General features: G+C 39.6%; 1 protein-coding gene across 1 annotated transcript; it reads right to left on the minus strand.

Moving 5' to 3' along the window:
• Positions 1-497: 497 nt before the first annotated feature.
• Positions 498-21886, minus strand: LOC138308154 (uncharacterized). The gene is made up of 7 exons (XM_069249093.1): positions 21859-21886; positions 9776-10117; positions 9343-9537; positions 8448-8489; positions 7432-7767; positions 6721-7053; positions 498-1520 (listed from the first exon to the last, which is right to left on the minus strand). The coding sequence occupies exons 1-7, from the start codon at positions 21884-21886 to the stop codon at positions 1354-1356; spliced, it is 1443 nt and encodes a 480-aa protein (XP_069105194.1). The 3' UTR covers positions 498-1353.
• Between the last annotated feature and the right edge of the window lie 77 nt (positions 21887-21963).

A 21963-nucleotide genomic window follows, 5' to 3' on the forward strand; every position in this document is an offset into this window, starting at 1 on the left:
TTTTAGCTAAACTTTAACTATTGTATCAGCCAATCGAAGCGGCGATACAAAGAGTAACGTCAGTTGTATCCTTTATATGCTGATAAAGTGTGTTTTTATCCAATGAAAATACTTGTTACAACCAAAATTATACGATAATATAATACGTAAATACGATATAAAAAAATACAATCACCGTCGAACGGTTGAACAAACACAACCTTATACATTAGAAATACTTTGAAAATAAAAACAGAGTACAGAATAAAAGACATTTGTAAAAAAAATCATGCAAAATATGATGAATAATTTATGGACGGAATGAGGGAAACTAAGAAACAATATCATTGTGTTTATATATAAATAATAATTACAATACAATGTTCCAAAACAAAAATCATAATAGATCGTCATGTCTTCAAACACGAATCCAAGAAAAACATTTTTGTAATGAAATTCATTCATTATATATCATGAATAGAATATTAATTTTGGCTATCTGAAAGGTATTTACTGAGCCAATATCGGCAAAAGTATTGTCCATAACACCAACCACTTTGAACATAGGTTCGACAGGATCGGTACGGGTTTGGTGTTAATTATATCAGTAATATGATTCCCTAAATCAATTTTGAACCGTTATTATATGCACAGCTTATAGACTACCATCACCATCAAATGAATGTCCCAGACATTCCCACCACATGTATAGTGCATTGCATATAATATATGCATCAACCTGATGGTGCGAAATTATTTGCAAATTCTTTTTTATTCAAATCCAATATTTAATTCATATGTAGGCAATTAAATTTCATCGGATGTGAATGAAATAGGTCAGCTGTTTATTACATATTGAACCATAATGAAATCATATCCAGTCATTTCCACAATAAAACACAATAAAAACATAATTAATTATGTGGATAGGTCAGGATATTTCATGTAAATCATTCATACAAGAATTATCCACTATCGTTGTTATCGAGTTTTGTCCAGTTGACAGATTTCGTGGATAACACTGGATAATCAACGATCAACTCCTATATAGATAGGTGTTTATATAAAGCATTCCGATCAGAATGTACAGTAATCAAAATAGTAATTTATGATGGGTATGCATTCTGATTTTATGTGTTTAAGATACATTACGGACAAACAGATCTATATTGTAACTTCGAATACACCAAATCTTGTAACTTGATCCTTTTAACACAATACCGAGTAAAGGAAAGGAATAATGAACGTCAATGATAATATTTGTTACAAGCAATATGTAATTATAAAGACAAACCTGCTACATATATAACTTTGGCATTCTAAATCCACGCTATACTGAAACACAGATAATAGTGAGGAGGTTATGTTGGATGGTTAAGGACATCTACTACAGTCGATATCACAATTATTCCCAATCGGATTAAAACACGTGGATCCCGGACATACAAATTCCGTGATAGTGCTGTCCCCACACTGTACGTACCGATGGCAGTCGTAAGGATGGAGGATAAGAGAGGCATTGGTAGACTCGCAAGTGTTATCTACAAGAGGATAGTACAGATATTTAATTAGGGATGAAGTGTACATTGGTAGACTCACACGTGTTACCTACAATAGAATAATACAGATATGTAATTAAGGATGAAGGGTACATTGGTAGACTCACGTGTTACCTACAATAGAATAATACAGATATGTAATTAAGGATGAAGGGTACATTGGTAGACTCACGTGTTACCTACAATAGAATAGTACAGATATGTAATTAAGGATGAAGGGTACATTGGTAGACTCACGTGTTACCTACAATAGAATAATACAGATATGTAATTAAGGATGAAGGGTACATTGGTAGACTCACGTGTTACCTACAATAGGATAGTACAGATATGTAATTAAGGATGAAGGGTACATTGGCAGACTCGCAAGTGTTACCTACAATAGGATAGTACAGATATGTGATTAAGGATGAAGGGTACATTGGCAGACTCACAAGTGTTACCTACAATAGAATAGTACAGATATGTAATTAAGGATGAAGGGTACATTGGTAGACTCACAAGTGTTACCTACAATAGAATAATACAGATATGTAATTAAGGATGAAGTATACATTTGTAGACTCGAACGTGTTACCTACAATAGAATAATACAGATATGTAATTAAGGATGAAGAGTATATTGGTAGGCTCATGTATTACCTACATTAGGATAGTACAGATATGTTATTAAGGATGAAGGGTACATTGGTAGACTCACGTGTTACCTACAATAGAATAATACAGATATGTAATTAAGGATGAAGGGTACATTGGTAGACTCACGTGTTACCTACAATAGGATAGTACAGATATGTAATTAAGGATGAAGGGTACATTGGTAGACTCACGTGTTACCTACAATAGAATAGTACAGATATGTAATTAAGGATGAAGGGTACATTGGCAGACTCGCAAGTGTTACCTACAATAGAATAGTACAAATATGTAATTAAGGATGAAGGGTACATTGGTAGACTCGCACGTGTTACCTACAATAGAATAGTACAAATATGTAATTAAGGATGAAGGGTACACTGGTAGACTCACGTGTTACCTACAATAGATAATACATATACGTAATTAAGGATGAAATGTACATTGGTAGACTCGCAAGTGTTACCTACAGTAGAATAGTACAAATATGTAATTAAGGATGAAGGGTACATTGGTAGACTCACGTGTTACCTACAATAGAATAATACAGATATGTAATTAAGGATGAATGGTACATTGGTAGACTCACGTGTTACCTACAATAGAATAATACAGATATGTAATTAAGGATGAATGGTACATTGGTAGACTCACGTGTTACCTACAATAGAATAGTACAGATATGTAATTAAGGATGAATGGTACATTGGTAGACTCACGTGTTACCTACAATAGAATAATACAGATATGTAATTAAGGATGAATGGTACATTGGTAGACTCACGTGTTACCTACAATAGAATAATACAGATATGTAATTAAGGATGAAGGGTACATTGGTAGACTCACGTGTTACCTACAATAGAATAATACAGATATGTTATTAAGGATGAATGGTACATTGGTAGACCCACGTGTTACCTACAATAGAATAGTACAGATATGTAATTAAGGATGAATGGTACATTGGTAGACTCACACGTGTTACATACAATAAAATAGTACAGATATGTAATTAAGGATGAAGTGTACCTTGGTAGACTCACGTGTTACCTACAATAGGATAGTACAGATATGTGATGAAGGGTACATTGGTCGACTCACGTGTTACCTACAATAGAATAGTTCAGATATGTAATAAAGGATGAAGGGTACATTGGTAGACTCACGTGTTACCTACAATAGGATAGTACAGATATGTGATTAAGGATGAAGGGTACATTGGTAGACTCACGTGTTACCTACAATAGAATAGTACAGATATGTAATTAAGGATGAAGGGTACATTGGTAGACTCACGTGTTACCTACAATAGAATAATACAGATATGTAATTAAGGATGAAGGGTACATTGGTAGACTCACGTGTTACCTACAATAGAATAATACAGATATGTAATTAAGGATGAAGGGTACATTGGTAGACTCACGTGTTACCTACAATAGAATAATACAGATATGTAATTAAGGATGAAGTGTACATTGGTAGACTCACGTGTTACCTACAATAGTATAGTACAGATATGTAATTAAGGATGAAGTATACATTTGTAGACTCGAACGTGTTACCTACAATAGAATAATACAGATATGTAATTAAGGATGAAGAGTATATTGGTAGGCTCATGTATTACCTACATTAGGATAGTACAGATATGTTATTAAGGATGAAGGGTACATTGGTAGACTCACGTGTTACCTACAATAAAATAATACAGATATGTAATTAAGGATGAAGTGTACATTGGTAGACTCACACGTGTTACCTACAATAGAATAATACAGATATGTAATTAAGGATGAAGGGTACATTGGTAGACTCACACGTGTTACCTACAATAGGATAGTACAGATATGTAATTAAGGATGAAGGGTACATTGGTAGACTCACGTGTTACCTACAATAGAATAGTACAGATATGTAATTAAGGATGAAGGGTACATTGGTAGACTCACGTGTTACCTACAATAGAATAATACAGATATGTAATTAAGGATGAAGGGTACATTGGTAGACTCACGTGTTACCTACAATAGAATAGTACAGATATGTAATTAAGGATGAAGGGTACATTGGTAGACTCACGTGTTACCTACAATAAAATAGTACAGATATGTAATTAAGGATGAAGGGTACATTGGTAGACTCGCAAGTGTTACCTACAATAGAATAATACAGATATGTAATTAAGGATGAAGGGTACATTGGTAGACTCACGTGTTACCTACAATAGAATAATACAGATATGTAATTAAGGATGAAGGGTACATTGGTAGACTCACGTGTTACCTACAATAGAATAATACAGATATGTAATTAAGGATGAATGGTACATTGGTAGACTCGCAAGTGTTACCTACAATAGAATAGTACAAATATGTAATTAAGGATGAATGGTACATTGGTAGACTCACGTGTTACCTACAATAGAATAATACAGATATGTAATTAAGGATGAATGGTACATTGGTAGACTCACGTGTTACCTACAATAGAATAATACAGATATGTAATTAAGGAATGAAGGGTACATTGGTAGACTCACGTGTTACCTACAATAGAATAATACAGATATGTAATTAAGGAATGAATGGTACATTGGTAGACTCACGTGTTACCTACAATAGAATAATACAGATATGTAATTAAGGATGAATGGTACATTGGTAGACTCACACGTGTTACATACAATAAAATAGTACAGATATGTAATTAAGGATGAAGTGTACCTTGGTAGACTCACGTGTTACCTACAATAGGATAGTACAGATATGTGATGAAGGGTACATTGGTCGACTCACGTGTTACCTACAATAGAATAGTTCAGATATGTAATAAAGGATGAAGGGTACATTGGTAGACTCACGTGTTACCTACAATAGGATAGTAAAGATTTGTAATTAAGGATGAAGGGTACATTGGTAGACTCAAGTGTTACCTACAGTAGAATAGTACAAATATGTAATTAAGGATGAAGGGTACATTGGTAGACTCACGTGTTACCTACAATAGAATAATACAGATATGTAATTAAGGATGAAGGGTACATTGGTAGACTCACGTGTTACCTACAATAGAATAATACAGATATGTAATTAAGGAATGAAGGGTACATTGGTAGACTAACACGTGTTACCTACAATAGAATAATACAGATATGTAATTAAGGATGAAGTGTACACTGGTAGACTCACGTGTTACCTACAATAGTATAGTACAGATATGTAATTAAGGATGAAGTATACATTTGTAGACTCGAACGTGTTACCTACAATAGAATAATACAGATATGTAATTAAGGATGAAGAGTATATTGGTAGGCTCATGTATTACCTACATTAGGATAGTACAGATATGTTATTAAGGATGAAGGGTACATTGGTAGACTCACGTGTTACCTACAATAGAATAATACAGATATGTAATTAAGGAATGAAGTGTACATTGGTAGACTAACACGTGTTACCTACAATAGAATAATACAGATATGTAATTAAGGATGAATGGTACATTGGTAGACTCACACGTGTTACCTACAATAGGATAGTACAGATATTTAATTAAGGATGAAGGGTACATTGGTAGACTCACGTGTTACCTACAATAGAATAATACAGATATGTAATTAAGGATGAAGGATACATTGGTAGACTCACGTGTTACCTACAATAGAATAATACAGATATGTAATTAAGGATGAAGGGTACATTGGTAGACTCACGTGTTACCTACAATAGAATAGTACAGATATGTAATTAAGGATGAAGGACACATTGGTAAACTCACGTGTTACCTACAATAGAATAGTACAGATATGTAATTAAGGATGAAGTGTACATTGGTAGACTCACACGTGTTACCTTACAATAGAATAATACAGATATGTAATTAAGGATGAAGGGTACATTGGTAGACTCGCACGTGTTACCTACAATAGGATAGTACAGATATGTAATTAAGGATGAAGGGTACATTGGTAGACTCACGTGTTACCTACAATAGAATAATACAGATATGTAATTAAGGAATGAATGGTACATTGGTAGACTCACGTGTTACCTACAATAGAATAATACAAATATGTAATTAAGGATGAAGGGTACATTGGTAGACTCACGTGTTACCTACAATAGAATAGTACAAATATGTAATTAAGGATGAAGGGTACATTGGTAGACTCACGTGTTACCTACAATAGAATAATACAAATATGTAATTAAGGATGAAGTGTACATTGGTAGACTCACGTGTTACCTACAATAGAATAGTACAAATATGTAATTAAGGATGAAGGGTACATTGGTAGACTCACGTGTTACCTACAATAGAATAATAGAGTCATGTTACATATAATACAGTTATGATAATTTCATTATATTGATTAGGACTGACAAATGTTGCCTACTATTACAATTGCTACAATAGAGATGAATATGCCATAAAATGATTGTACCTCATATTTCAAAATCATAATGGTAGTAAATAATCGTAATTTTGTGTTTGAATATAGAGTATCAATATGTCTTTCCAATATGTACAAACTCACCTGGAATGAGTAGTATAGTCAATGGGTTAGATTCTAGAGTAGTAGGGGGAGCAGATCCTCCATTAGAGTATGATGTCACACATTTGACTGCTGTTCCATTCAGCGTGGACAGTGAGGCTGTTGATCTTATCGTTCTCTTGAAGGTGCACCCTTCCTTTACGTCATCACCGGAGTGTTCTGACGTCAGTTCAACATCGCTACCGGAGGTGGCATCATGATATTGAAGAACCATTTCGACAATTGGATTTCCTACATCGCCGATACACTCGATCTGTCCTGCTGTGCCTTCCAAATAAGCCTTCTGGGATATTGTCGGGGAAGTTGATGGAGTAGCTAAAAGTAAATGTCATAATAACAGTGATCAAGGTGTTTTAAGTCAGGGGTCTTGTATAGGGTTTTTCCTTCACCCGAACTAGATACTCGTGTGAGATAACAAAGTGATAAACAATATAAAGTGGAAATTAAGTGTCACTAATTTTATTATACATATATTCTTATTTGGTAATTGGCACTAAATTCAATGAAATTTCCGCACCAAGGATTTTAATGATGTAAAGCTAACATTAAAATCAAGTAAAGTCTTCAAGTGACCTCTTATGCTTACAACCTTTGAATGGTTTTAAAATTAGTAAAATCATTAAATGTTTTTTGACAAAGTATTTATGATCTGGTACTTCACCATAATTAAAATATTCAATATCTCATCAATACCTAATACGTTAAGGTTTGACGTTTCCTCTGACCACAGGGCTCCGGTTGTTAGATTTAAATAAAACGCTCCACTCATATCACAGGCTATAGCTGGTATTGTAATGTTGATAAAGTCTATGGTACTAATGGTATAGTATATAAGGTTAAGGCCGGTCCAAACAGCATCAGTCGTCGTGACAATAGATGTTGTCTTGGTGACGCTCCCGAGTAACACTTTACCGGGCGATGTTGAAGACGAATGTGAGACAACCACTTCGTCAAAATCCGCGCTCGTGATTTGACATTGAAGACTGACAGCATCACTAATATATCCTGAGATTTCACCACAAGTTAGATCTGTAAATAGGGAGTGAAATAGTGAAACATTTACTTTGAGATCAACAGATATATCAAAGTTGTATCTAGGTGATCATAATTAATTACATGATTGGTTACGAAATATGGAAATTATCAAACGAATTTTATAAACTGCCATGTCACTTGCATAAATGTACGTGGCATACACAATTATTTGACGAATCTAATTAGTTTTCAACATCTTAGTTTACGCAATAGTCAGTGACATGGTTCATGTTAAATTTTGAGTATGTCCCGTGTTTAATTTGACTAAGATCGCTTTCCATGTGCTGTATCGAGCAGGAAGTCCATCCTGTCATGCTAAAACAAATGACGTGACATCAGAAACCAAGCTAGAAGTCACAAAATGACTGCCCCAGCTAGATATTGACGTTGAATTCTTCAAAACGTGGGCTGTTTTATTAATGTAGTTAAAGTATCTTGAAACTGTTACTTTGATATGAAATTTTCTACAATTCATCTCAAAATTTACCCTAAAGTTAAAGCAAATACATTAATCTCTATTTTTCAATTTGGTTGAAATCTCCTTTCTGAGCCCGTCATTAATTCTAAAGGCTAAAATGTTAGTACTGGGAAACGACAAAAAAAAACTCAAAAAGATAATCAATAAACAGTCAAGTACTTGGATATTTGTAATTAAAATAATCTGTATTACATACACGATGGTCCTAAAGTGGTTGACGTCGCAGTTGTTGTTGAACCTATAAATGAAATAAATTAAATATTATTCACACGTGTATAATGAGAAGATATTTGTTTCTGTTAATAATGCAATCTCGGATGGTAGCCTGAAAATGTCTGTCACTTTTAAAATTTACCTTATTTTACCTGTAGATATATCAACGATACTACCTGTGTTCGGACAGACATCCTGACTACAGTAATACCTGTGTTCGGACAGACATCCTGACTACAGTATTACCTGTGTTCGGACAGACATCCTGACTACAGTATTACCTGTGTTCGGACAGATATCCTGACAACAGTCTTACCTGTGTTCGGACAGACATCCTGACTACAGTATTACCTTCGTTCGGACAGATATCCTGACAACAGTCTTACCTGTGTTCGGACAGACATCCTGACTACAGTATTACCTGTGTTCGGACAGACATCCTGACTATACAGTATTACCTGTGTTCGGTCAGACGTTCTGACTAGGGTATTGCCTGTGTTCGGACAGACGTCCTGACTATTGTATTACCAGTGTTCGTACAGACATCCTGAGTACAGTATTACCTGTGTTCGGACAGACATCCTGACTACAGTATTACCTGTGTTCGGACAGACATCCTGACTATAGTATTACCTGTGTTCGGACAGACGTTCTGACTACAGTATTACCTGTGTTCGTACAGACATCCTGACTACAGTATTACCTGTGTTCGGACAGACATCCTGACTACAGTATTACCTGTGTTCGGACAGACATCCTGACTACAGTATTACCTGTGTTCGGACAGACATCCTGACTACAGTATTACCTGTGTTCGGACAGACATCCTGACTACAGTATTACCTGTGTTCGGACAGACATCCTGACTACAGTATTACCTGTGTTCGGACAGACATCCTGGCTACAGTCCACACAGGAAGCACTCAGTCCGTTTTCTATCTTTACACACAACCCATTACAGTCATCATAACCTTTAGGGACAGGTGGGTCTTCGTAGCACGTGACATATTTCTTACAGTTGGTTGGATGATGGATAATTTTGACGTTTGCATCAGTCGTGGTACATATATTACCTAAAAAGAAATCATTTCATATGTGATATTTGATGTAAACCATTCAAATCAAAGATTACTATCAGGACATGGAATATTCTACACATGCATGTGAATCTGCAAGTTCTGACATCGTACATTTAGTGAAATATCCCTTTTTATTTTTCCTGCTCACGTTTTCACATCATAATATTATTATTTAAGATACATTAAAGTCAAATTTGGAAACTATGTATACTTTTCTTTGGAAGATACTTGCCTGGTATTAGTTCAATGGTAGCGTTATTGGAGTATGTTGTGACGTTCATGTCTGCACTAGTGACGACACACCGTATTACTCCGCCGTCCATGTTGGGATTGAAGTCTATAACGAACTCGATTGTCCGCTCGGTACTGTTACACAGCCACTCACTCGGAGACGTCTGAATGTTGGATACCGAGAGTTCATTAAAGACAGATGAGCCGACGGCTGCGTACTGAACTTTGACCTCTCCAGGAGGGTAGCCTACATCGCCAGTACAATTGTGTTTGTAGTAGTTATTGATAACAGAACCAACAACCTGGTGACCGTTTAGATCAAGTTTGAGATCTGACGGGGCACCTATAAGTATAATGTCAGAAAAATAATTCACTTATTTAGGTTTTTAGGAGTTATTTGTTTGAACATTTCAAATTTTGTTTTTTAACAGACCAACAAGATATTTGTTGGTAACAAGTAACCACCTCCGCAACTAAGATGATAAAGTCCTTAGAAAAGTTTGCAGGTAATGCCCTAACATTTAAGAAATCCATGCTAAATACAAAGGGTTTGAACAGTGTTGAAGAATCGGTGACTGTATTGTGTCTGACGTGGTTTACTTACGTCGGGTATTAAGTACTGAGGTCGGTGACTGTATTGTGTCTGACGTGGTTTACTTACGTCGGGTATTAAGTACTGAGGTCGGTTGACTGTATTGTGTCTGACGTGGTTTACTTACGTCGAGTATTAAGTACTGAGGTCGGTGACTGTATTGTGTCTGACGTGGTTTACTTACGTCGGGTATTAAGTACTGAGGTCGGTGACTGTATTGTGTCTGACGTGGTTTACTTACGTCGGGTATTAAGTACTGAGGTCGGTGACTGTATTGTGTCTGACGTGGTTTACTTACGTCGGGTATTAAGTACTGAGGTCGGTGACTGTATTGTGTCTGACATGGTTTACTTACGTCGGGTATTAAGTACTGAGGTCGGTGACTGTATTGTGTCTGACGTGGTTTACTTACGTCGGGTATTAAGTACTGAGGTCGGTGACTGTATTGTGTCTGACGTGGTTTACTTACGTCGGGTATTAAGTACTGAGGTCGGTGACTGTATTGTGTCTGACGTGGTTTACTTACGTCGGGTATTAAGTACTGAGGTCGGTGACTGTATTGTGTCTGACGTGGTTTACTTACGTCGGGTATTAAGTACTGAGGTCGGTGACTGTATTGTGTCTGACGTGGTTTACTTACGTCGGGTATTAAGTACTGAGGTCGGTGACTGTATTGTGTCTGACGTGGTTTACTTACGTCGGGTATTAAGTACTGAGGTCGGTGACTGTATTGTGTCTGACGTGGTTTACTTACGTCGGGTATTAAGTACTGAGGTCGGTGACTGTATTGTGTCTGACGTGGTTTACTTACGTCGGGTATTAAGTACTGAGGTCGGTGACTGTATTGTGTCTGACGTGGTTTACTTACGTCGGGTATTAAGTACTGAGGTCGGTGACTGTATTGTGTCTGACATGGTTTACTTACGTCGGGTATTAAGTACTGAGGTCGGTGACTGTATTGTGTCTGACGTGGTTTACTTACGTCGGGTATTAAGTACTGAGGTCGGTGACTGTATTGTGTCTGACGTGGTTTACTTACGTCGGGTATTAAGTACTGAGGTCGGTGACTGTATTGTGTCTGACGTGGTTTACTTACGTCGGGTATTAAGTACTGAGGTCGGTGACTGTATTGTGTCTGACGTGGTTTACTTACGTCGGGTATTAAGTACTGAGGTCGGTGACTGTATTGTGTCTGACGTGGTTTACTTACGTCGGGTATTAAGTACTGAGGTCGGTGACTGTATTGTGTCTGACGTGGTTTACTTACGTCGGGTATTAAGTACTGAGGTCGGTGACTGTATTGTGTCTGACGTGGTTTACTTACGTCGAGTATTAAGTACTGAGGTCGGTGACTGTATTGTGTCTGACATTGACGTGGTTTACTTACGTCGGGTATTAAGTACTGAGGTCGGTGACTGTATTGTGTCTGACGTGGTTTACTTACGTCGGGTATTAAGTACTGAGGTCGGTGACTGTATTGTGTCTGACGTGGTTTACTTACGTCGGTATTAAGTACTGAGGTCGGTGACTGTATTGTGTCTGACGTGGTTTACTTACGTCGGGTATTAAGTACTGAGGTCGGTGACTGTATTGTGTCTGACGTGGTTTACTTACGTCGGGTATTAAGTACTGAGGTCGGTGACTGTATTGTGTCTGACGTGGTTTACTTACGTCGGGTATTAAGTACTGAGGTCGGTGACTGTATTGTGTCTGACGTGGTTTACTTACGTCGAGTATTAAGTACTGAGGTCGGTGACTGTATTGTGTCTGACGTGGTTTACTTACGTCGGGTATTAAGTACTGAGGTCGGTGACTGTATTGTGTCTGACGTGGTTTACTTACGTCGGGTATTAAGTACTGAGGTCGGTGACTGTATTGTGTCTGACGTGGTTTACTTACGTCGGGTATTAAGTACTGAGGTCGGTGACTGTATTGTGTCTGACGTGGTTTACTTACGTCGGGTATTAAGTACTGAGGTCGGTGACTGTATTGTGTCTGACGTGGTTTACTTACGTCGGGTATTAAGTACTGAGGTCGGTGACTGTATTGTGTCTGACGTGGTTTACTTACGTCGGGTATTAAGTACTGAGGTCGGTGACTGTATTGTGTCTGACGTGGTTTACTTACGTCGGGTATTAAGTACTGAGGTCGGTGACTGTATTGTGTCTGACGTGGTTTACTTACGTCGGGTATTAAGTACTGAGGTCGGTGACTGTATTGTGTCTGACATGGTTTTACTTACGTCGGGTATTAAGTACTGAGGTCGGTGACTGTATTGTGTCTGACGTGGTTTACTTACGTCGGGTATTAAGTACTGAGGTCGGTGACTGTATTGTGTCTGACGTGGTTTACTTACGTCGGGTATTAAGTACTGAGGTCGGTGACTGTATTGTGTCTGACGTGGTTTACTTACGTCGGGTATTAAGTACTGAGGTCGGTGACTGTATTGTGTCTGACGTGGTTTACTTACGTCGGGTATTAAGTACTGAGGTCGGTGACTGTATTGTGTCTGACGTGGTTTACTTACGTCGGGTATTAAGTACTGGTGTCGGTGACTGTATTGTGTCTGACGTGGTTTACTTACGTCGGGTATTAAGTACTGAGGTCGGTGACTGTATTGTGTCTGACGTGGTTTACTTACGTCGAGTATTAAGTACTGAGGTCGGTGACTGTATTGTGTCTGACGTGGTTTACTTACGTCGGGTATTAAGTACTGAGGTCGGTGACTGTATTGTGTCTGACGTGGTTTACTTACGTCGGGTATTAAGTACTGAGGTCGGTGACTGTATTGTGTCTGACGTGGTTTACTTACGTCGGGTATTAAGTACTGAGGTCGGTGACTGTATTGTGTCTGACGTGGTTTACTTACGTCGGGTATTAAGTACTGAGGTCGGTGACTGTATTGTGTCTGACGTGGTTTACTTACGTCGGGTATTAAGTACTGAGGTCGGTGACTGTATTGTGTCTGACGTGGTTTACTTACGTCGGGTATTAAGTACTGAGGTCGGTGACTGTATTGTGTCTGACGTGGTTTACTTACGTCGGGTATTAAGTACTGAGGTCGGTGACTGTATTGTGTCTGACGTGGTTTACTTACGTCGGGTATTAAGTACTGAGGTCGGTGACTGTATTGTGTCTGACGTGGTTTACTTACGTCGGGTATTAAGTACTGAGGTCGGTGACTGTATTGTGTCTGACGTGGTTTACTTACGTCGGCTATTAAGTACTGAGGTCGGTGACTGTATTGTGTCTGACGTGGTTTACTTACGTCGGCTATTAAGTACTGAGGTCGGTGACTGTATTGTGTCTGACGTGGTTTACTTACGTCGGGTATTAAGTACTGAGGTCGGTGACTGTATTGTGTCTGACGTGGTTTACTTACGTCGGGTATTAAGTACTGAGGTCGGTGACTGTATTGTGTCTGACGTGGTTTACTTACGTCGAGTATTAAGTACTGAGGTCGGTGACTGTATTGTGTCTGACGTGGTTTACTTACGTCGAGTATTAAGTACTGAGGTCGGTGACTGTATTGTGTCTGACGTGGTTTACTTACGTCGGGTATTAAGTACTGAGGTCGGTGACTGTATTGTGTCTGACGTGGTTTACTTACGTCGGGTATTAAGTACTGAGGTCGGTGACTGTATTGTGTCTGACGTGGTTTACTTACGTCGGGTATTAAGTACTGAGGTCGGTGACTGTATTCTGTATTGTGTCTGACGTGGTTTACTTACGTCGGGTATTAAGTACTGAGGTCGGTGACTGTATTGTGTCTGACGTGGTTTACTTACGTCGAGTATTAAGTACTGAGGTCGGTGACTGTATTGTGTCTGACGTGGTTTACTTACGTCGGGTATTAAGTTACTGAGGTCGTGTGACTGTATTGTGTCTGACGTGGTTTACTTACGTCGGGTATTAAGTACTGAGGTCGGTGACTGTATTGTGTCTGACGTGGTTTACTTACGTCGGGTATTAAGTACTGAGGTCGGTGACTGTATTGTGTCTGACGTGGTTTACTTACGTCGGGTATTAAGTACTGAGGTCGGTGACTGTATTGTGTCTGACGTGGTTTACTTACGTCGGTATTAAGTACTGAGGTCGGTGACTGTATTGTGTCTGACGTGGTTTACTTACGTCGGGTATTAAGTACTGAGGTCGGTGACTGTATTGTGTCTGACGTGGTTTACTTACGTCGGGTATTAAGTACTGAGGTCGGTGACTGTATTGTGTCTGACGTGGTTTACTTACGTCGGGTATTAAGTACTGAGGTCGGTGACTGTATTGTGTCTGACGTGGTTTACTTACGTCGGGTATTAAGTACTGAGGTCGGTGACTGTATTGTGTCTGACGTGGTTTACTTACGTCGAGTATTAAGTACTGAGGTCGGTGACTGTATTGTGTCTGACGTGGTTTACTTACGTCGGGTATTAAGTACTGAGGTCGGTGACTGTATTGTGTCTGACGTGGTTTACTTACGTCGGGTATTAAGTACTGAGGTCGGTGACTGTATTGTGTCTGACGTGGTTTACTTACGTCGGGTATTAAGTACTGAGGTCGGTGACTGTATTGTGTCTGACGTGGTTTACTTACGTCGGGTATTAAGTACTGAGGTCGGTGACTGTATTGTGTCTGACGTGGTTTACTTACGTCGGGTATTAAGTACTGAGGTCGGTGACTGTATTGTGTCTGACGTGGTTTACTTACGTCGGGTATTAAGTACTGAGGTCGGTGACTGTATTGTGTCTGACGTGGTTTACTTACGTCGGGTATTAAGTACTGAGGTCGGTGACTGTATTGTGTCTGACGTGGTTTACTTACGTCGGGTATTAAGTACTGAGGTCGGTGACTGTATTGTGTCTGACGTGGTTTACTTACGTCGGGTATTAAGTACTGAGGTCGGTGACTGTATTGTGTCTGACGTGGTTTACTTACGTCGAAATATTAATTACTGAGGTCGGTGACTGTATTGTGTCTGACATGGTTTACTTACGTCGGGTATTAAGTACTGAGGTCGGTGACTGTATTGTGTCTGACGTGGTTTACTTACGTCGGGTATTAAGTACTGAGGTCGGTGACTGTATTGTGTCTGACGTGGTTTACTTACGTCGGGTATTAAGTACTGAGGTCGGTGACTGTATTGTGTCTGACGTGGTTTACTTACGTCGGGTATTAAGTACTGAGGTCGGTGACTGTATTGTGTCTGACGTGGTTTACTTACGTCGGGTATTAAGTACTGAGGTCGGTGACTGTATTGTGTCTGACGTGGTTTACTTACGTCGGGTATTAAGTACTGAGGTCGGTGACTGTATTGTGTCTGACGTGGTTTACTTACGTCGGGTATTAAGTACTGAGGTCGGTGACTGTATTGTGTCTGACGTGGTTTACTTACGTCGGGTATTAAGTACTGAGGTCGGTGACTGTATTGTGTCTGACGTGGTTTACTTACGTCGGGTATTAAGTACTGAGGTCGGTGACTGTATTGTGTCTGACGTGGTTTACTTACGTCGGGTATTAAGTACTGAGGTCGGTGACTGTATTGTGTCTGACGTGGTTTACTTACGTCGGGTATTAAGTACTGAGGTCGGTGACTGTATTGTGTCTGACGTGGTTTACTTACGTCGGGTATTAAGTACTGAGGTCGGTGACTGTATTGTGTCTGACGTGGTTTACTTACGTCGGGTATTAAGTACTGAGGTCGGTGACTGTATTGTGTCTGACGTGGTTTACTTACGTCGGGTATTAAGTACTGAGGTCGGTGACTGTATTGTGTCTGACGTGGTTTACTTACGTCGGGTATTAAGTACTGAGGTCGGTGACTGTATTGTGTCTGACGTGGTTTACTTACGTCGGGTATTAAGTACTGAGGTCGGTGACTGTATTGTGTCTGACGTGGTTTACTTACGTCGGGTATTAAGTACTGAGGTCGGTGACTGTATTGTGTCTGACGTGGTTTACTTACGTCGGGTATTAAGTACTGAGGTCGGTGACTGTATTGTGTCTGACGTGGTTTACTTACGTCGGGTATTAAGTACTGAGGTCGGTGACTGTATTGTGTCTGACGTGGTTTACTTACGTCGGGTATTAAGTACTGAGGTCGGTGACTGTATTGTGTCTGACGTGGTTTACTTACGTCGGGTATTAAGTACTGAGGTCGGTGACTGTATTGTGTCTGACGTGGTTTACTTACGTCGGGTATTAAGTACTGAGGTCGGTGACTGTATTGTGTCTGACGTGGTTAACTTACGTCGGGTATTAAGTACTGAGGTCGGTGACTGTATTGTGTCTGACGTGGTTTACTTACGTCGGGTATTAAGTACTGAGGTCGGTGACTGTATTGTGTCTGACGTGGTTTACTTACGTCGGGTATTAAGTACTGAGGTCGGTGACTGTATTGTGTCTGACGTGGTTTACTTACGTCGGGTATTAAGTACTGAGGTCGGTGACTGTATTGTGTCTGACGTGGTTTACTTACGTCGGGTATTAAGTACTGAGGTCGGTGACTGTATTGTGTCTGACGTGGTTTACTTACGTCGGGTATTAAGTACTGAGGTCGGTACTGTATTGTGTCTGACGTGGTTTACTTACGTCGGGTATTAAGTACTGAGGTCGGTGACTGTATTGTGTCTGACGTGGTTTACTTACTTACGTCGGGTATTAAGTACTGAGGTCGGTGACTGTATTGTGTCTGACGTGGTTTACTTACGTCGGTATTAACTGAGGTCGGTGACTGTATTGTGTCTGACGTGGTTTACTTACGTCGGGTATTAAGTACTGAGGTCGGTGACTGTATTGTGTCTGACGTGGTTTACTTACGTCGGGTATTAAGTACTGAGGTCGGTGACTGTATTGTGTCTGACGTGGTTTACTTACGTCGGGTATTAAGTACTGAGGTCGGTGACTGTATTGTGTCTGACGTGGTTTACTTACGTCGGGTATTAAGTACTGAGGTCGGTGACTGTATTGTGTCTGACGTGGTTTACTTACGTCGGGTATTAAGTACTGAGGTCGGTGACTGTATTGTGTCTGACGTGGTTTACTTACGTCGGGTATTAAGTACTGAGGTCGGTGACTGTATTGTGTCTGACGTGGTTTACTTACGTCGGGTATTAAGTACTGAGGTCGGTGACTGTATTGTGTCTGACGTGGTTTACTTACGTCGAGTATTAAGTACTGAGGTCGGTGACTGTATTGTGTCTGACGTGGTTTACTTACGTCGGGTATTAAGTACTGAGGTCGGTGACTGTATTGTGTCTGACGTGGTTTACTTACGTCGGGTATTAAGTACTGAGGTCGGTGACTGTATTGTGTCTGACGTGGTTTACTTACGTCGGGTATTAAGTACTGAGGTCGGTGACTGTATTGTGTCTGACGTGGTTTACTTACGTCGGGTATTAAGTACTGAGGTCGGTGACTGTATTGTGTCTGACGTGGTTTACTTACGTCGAGTATTAAGTACTGAGGTCGGTGACTGTATTGTGTCTGACGTGGTTTACTTACGTCGGGTATTAAGTACTGAGGTCGGTGACTGTATTGTGTCTGACGTGGTTTACTTACGTCGAGTATTAAGTACTGAGGTCGGTGACTGTATTGTGTCTGACGTGGTTTACTTACGTCGGCTATTAAGTACTGAGGTCGGTGACTGTATTGTGTCTGACGTGGTTTACTTACGTCGGGTATTAAGTACTGAGGTCGGTGACTGTATTGTGTCTGACGTGGTTTACTTACGTCGGGTATTAAGTACTGAGGTCGGTGACTGTATTGTGTCTGACGTGGTTTACTTACGTCGGGTATTAAGTACTGAGGTCGGTGACTGTATTGTGTCTGACGTGGTTTACTTACGTCGGGTATTAAGTACTGAGGTCGGTGACTGTATTGTGTCTGACGTGGTTTACTTACGTCGGGTATTAAGTACTGAGGTCGGTGACTGTATTGTGTCTGACGTGGTTTACTTACGTCGGGTATTAAGTACTGAGGTCGGTGACTGTATTGTGTCTGACGTGGTTTACTTACGTCGGGTATTAAGTACTGAGGTCGGTGACTGTATTGTGTCTGACGTGGTTTACTTACGTCGAGTATTAAGTACTGAGGTCGGTGACTGTATTGTGTCTGACGTGGTTTACTTACGTCGGGTATTAAGTACTGAGGTCGGTGACTGTATTGTGTCTGACGTGGTTTACTTACGTCGGGTATTAAGTACTGAGGTCGGTGACTGTATTGTGTCTGACGTGGTTTACTTACGTCGAGTATTAAGTACTGAGGTCGGTGACTGTATTGTGTCTGACATGGTTTACTTACGTCGGGTATTAAGTACTGAGGTCGGTGACTGTATTGTGTCTGACGTGGTTTACTTACGTCGAGTATTAAGTACTGAGGTCGGTGACTGTATTGTGTCTGACGTGGTTTACTTACGTCGTGTATTAAGTACTGAGGTCGGTGACTGTATTGTGTCTGACGTGGTTTACTTACGTCGGGTATTAAGTACTGATGTCGGTGACTGTATTGTGTCTGACGTGGTTAACTTACGTCGTGTATTAAGTACTGAGGTCGGTGACTGTATTGTGTCTGACGTGGTTTACTTACGTCGGGTATTAAGTACTGAGGTCGGTGACTGTATTGTGTCTGACGTGGTTTACTTACGTCGGGTATTAAGTACTGAGGTCGGTGACTGTATTGTGTCTGACGTGGTTTACTTACGTCGAGTATTAAGTACTGAGGTCGGTGACTGTATTGTGTCTGACGTGGTTTACTTACGTCGGGTATTAAGTACTGAGGTCGGTGACTGTATTGTGTCTGACGTGGTTTACTTACGTCGGGTATTAAGTACTGAGGTCGGTGACTGTATTGTGTCTGACGTGGTTTACTTACGTCGAGTATTAAGTACTGAGGTCGGTGACTGTATTGTGTCTGACGTGGTTTACTTACGTCGTGTATTAAGTACTGAGGTCGGTGACTGTATTGTGTCTGACGTGGTTTACTTACGTCGGGTATTAAGTACTGAGGTCGGTGACTGTATTGTGTCTGACGTGGTTTACTTACGTCGGGTATTAAGTACTGAGGTCGGTGACTGTATTTGTCTGACGTGGTTTACTTACGTCGGGTATTAAGTACTGAGGTCGGTGACTGTATTGTGTCTGACGTGGTTTACTTACGTCGTGTATTAAGTACTGAGGTCGGTGACTGTATTGTGTCTGACGTGGTTTACTTACGTCGGGTATTAAGTACTGAGGTCGGTGACTGTATTGTGTCTGACGTGGTTTACTTACGTCGGGTATTAAGTACTGAGGTCGGTGACTGTATTGTGTCTGACGTGGTTTACTTACGTCGGGTATTAAGTACTGAGGTCGGTGACTGTATTGTGTCTGACGTGGTTTACTTACGTCGGGTATTAAGTACTGAGGTCGGTGACTGTATTGTGTCTGAGTGGTTTACTTACGTCGGGTATTAAGTACTGAGGTCGGTGACTGTATTGTGTCTGACGTGGTTTACTTACGTCGAGTATTAAGTACTGAGGTCGGTGACTGTATTGTGTCTGACGTGGTTTACTTACGTCGGGTATTAAGTACTGAGGTCGGTGACTGTATTGTGTCTGACGTGGTTTACTTACGTCGGGTATTAAGTACTGAGGTCGGTGACTGTATTGTGTCTGACGTGGTTTACTTACGTCGGTATTAAGTGCATGGTAAGACCGAGTTGCGATAATCCCCCCCATGTCTTCCGTATTTTTGACCAATCAAAATTGAGCATTGTCGATCCTCGGGCAGTAACCATACCAAACAATATGGCAGACGACACGGCATTGGAAATGGATAAAAAAACGTTTCGGTTCTGTTTCCGAGGATGATCTGGAGACTATACTTTTAAACACTCATATCAAGAATACGAAACGTGCCACGGAGACCTCTGTTAAAATTTTGCGTGACTATTTATAAGAAAAGAGACATGTCCGTGAGTTTGAATCCCTAGAACCCCTGGATTTAGCAGGGAAGCTGCAAAAGTTTTATGTGGAGGTAAGGAAAGAAGACGGATCAAAATACCAACGTACAACATTGTTTTGTAATCGCCATGGTATAAATAGGCACTTATCCAGTCAATGTAAACCAGTTAATTTCATAAAATATTCAGCATTTGATGAGGCAAATAAGATGTTCGAAGCTGCTACAAAAGAACTCAAATGTGAAGAAAAGGGAGGCATTTTGCATTACCCGCCTATTGAGGTGACTGATCTCCAGAAAATGTTTGCCTATTTTACTCTAGAGGACAGTGTCAAACTGCAGTATAAATTATTTGTAGATATGATGTTATTTTTTGGAAAGAGAGGTCGTGAAAAAATTCACAATTTAAGAACTGATGATGTTGCTGCATGGTTAATGATGAAGCGACAAAAAACCACCTTGACGACCCGAACACCGCTGATGGTCGTATGTATGCTAAGCCAGGTAAGTCACGAAAATATGCGTAGCAAACTGACGTCAAGCATCATTTCATAAAATTTATGTTGTTAATATAGCGTTCATTTTATTTAGACAGTATTACTAAGACCTTTGAAAGTGAGACTATTTTTCAATTATTTATGGTATGTCTTTACTCTTATATGTTCCAGACGATCATATAATGAGCGTGACAAGACATAAATCTGAGAATTCTTTAAAGATCTACAGCAGTTATACTGATCAGGGCATTAAAAAAACATGTCGGACACTATCATGGAAAGTCTGAGGCCTCTGTCTCTTCAAATTCATCTGTTGAACCACCAATGAAAAAGTCAAGAACCCAGGAAGACAAAGAGAACAATATTGACGAATGGCCTGCTAACATAAACAACGCAGACTTCATGCTATTAACAGGTTATCAAGTGGATGAGCTGTTAAATGAGTTTGATTCTTGGGGAGATGATGTAAAATTTAATGACTGTACAAGTGTCGAACAAACTGTGAAAAACAACATTGTTACAACTCCATTGCCACAAAACCAGGTAGTCATACCAAACAGCCACAAATAATGATGCTACAACTTCAAGGTGTTTGACTGAATCATCCATGAATTCTTGGATGAACATTACAAATTTGCCATTTCAACTGACAGCAATTAATAATTGTGGCAATGTCACAATCAATTTTAACCTGAAACAGTAAACTGTCTCCTTTGAAGATGTTTAGAGTATACATTTCAGATTACACTATTGCAATTTCACAACTATTCTTTGTTAAGTTGTTTAAGTTTTGAATAAAAAACAGAATTCAGTTATCTTTGCGTTATATTAGTTTCGGAATTCTATCAAACAGCAATGCTTGTATCATATAAAAACTGTATGAAAATATTTTCATATAACAAAACAGTTATCGACTTTTTTGTAGGTAAACACGAGGAATTGTTAACCTTTGAAATGTGATATTCCCCCCGGCCTCGGGAACTATCACCTTTCTCAGGTTAACAATTCCTCGTGTTAACCTACAAAAAAGTCGATAATTGTATAATGTCATCTTGTAGTATACTACCATAATCATTGAACTGTGCCACAGACATTTTCGTGGTCGGTATGCAACAAATGAAGTTTATTTTATATGTCATTGCACTCATATATCCACTCAAGGAGTTCCGTA

This window comes from Argopecten irradians, chromosome 14 (assembly GCF_041381155.1).
Source record: "Argopecten irradians isolate NY chromosome 14, Ai_NY, whole genome shotgun sequence".
NCBI lineage: Eukaryota > Metazoa > Mollusca > Bivalvia > Pectinida > Pectinidae > Argopecten > Argopecten irradians.

Bases quoted from the DNA above. Each gene is read 5' to 3' on its own strand.
- LOC138308154 (XM_069249093.1), bottom strand. From the start codon at position 21,886: ATGTCTGTGGCACAGTTCAATGATTATG. The intron at 7,054-7,431 runs GTATTGATGAGA...ATTTACTTTTAG, and splicing joins GTCAAACCTTAACGTATTAG to CTACTCCATCAACTTCCCCG. The intron at 1,521-6,720 runs GTGAGTTTGTAC...ATCCTCTTGTAG, and splicing joins GACTATACTACTCATTCCAG to ATAACACTTGCGAGTCTACC.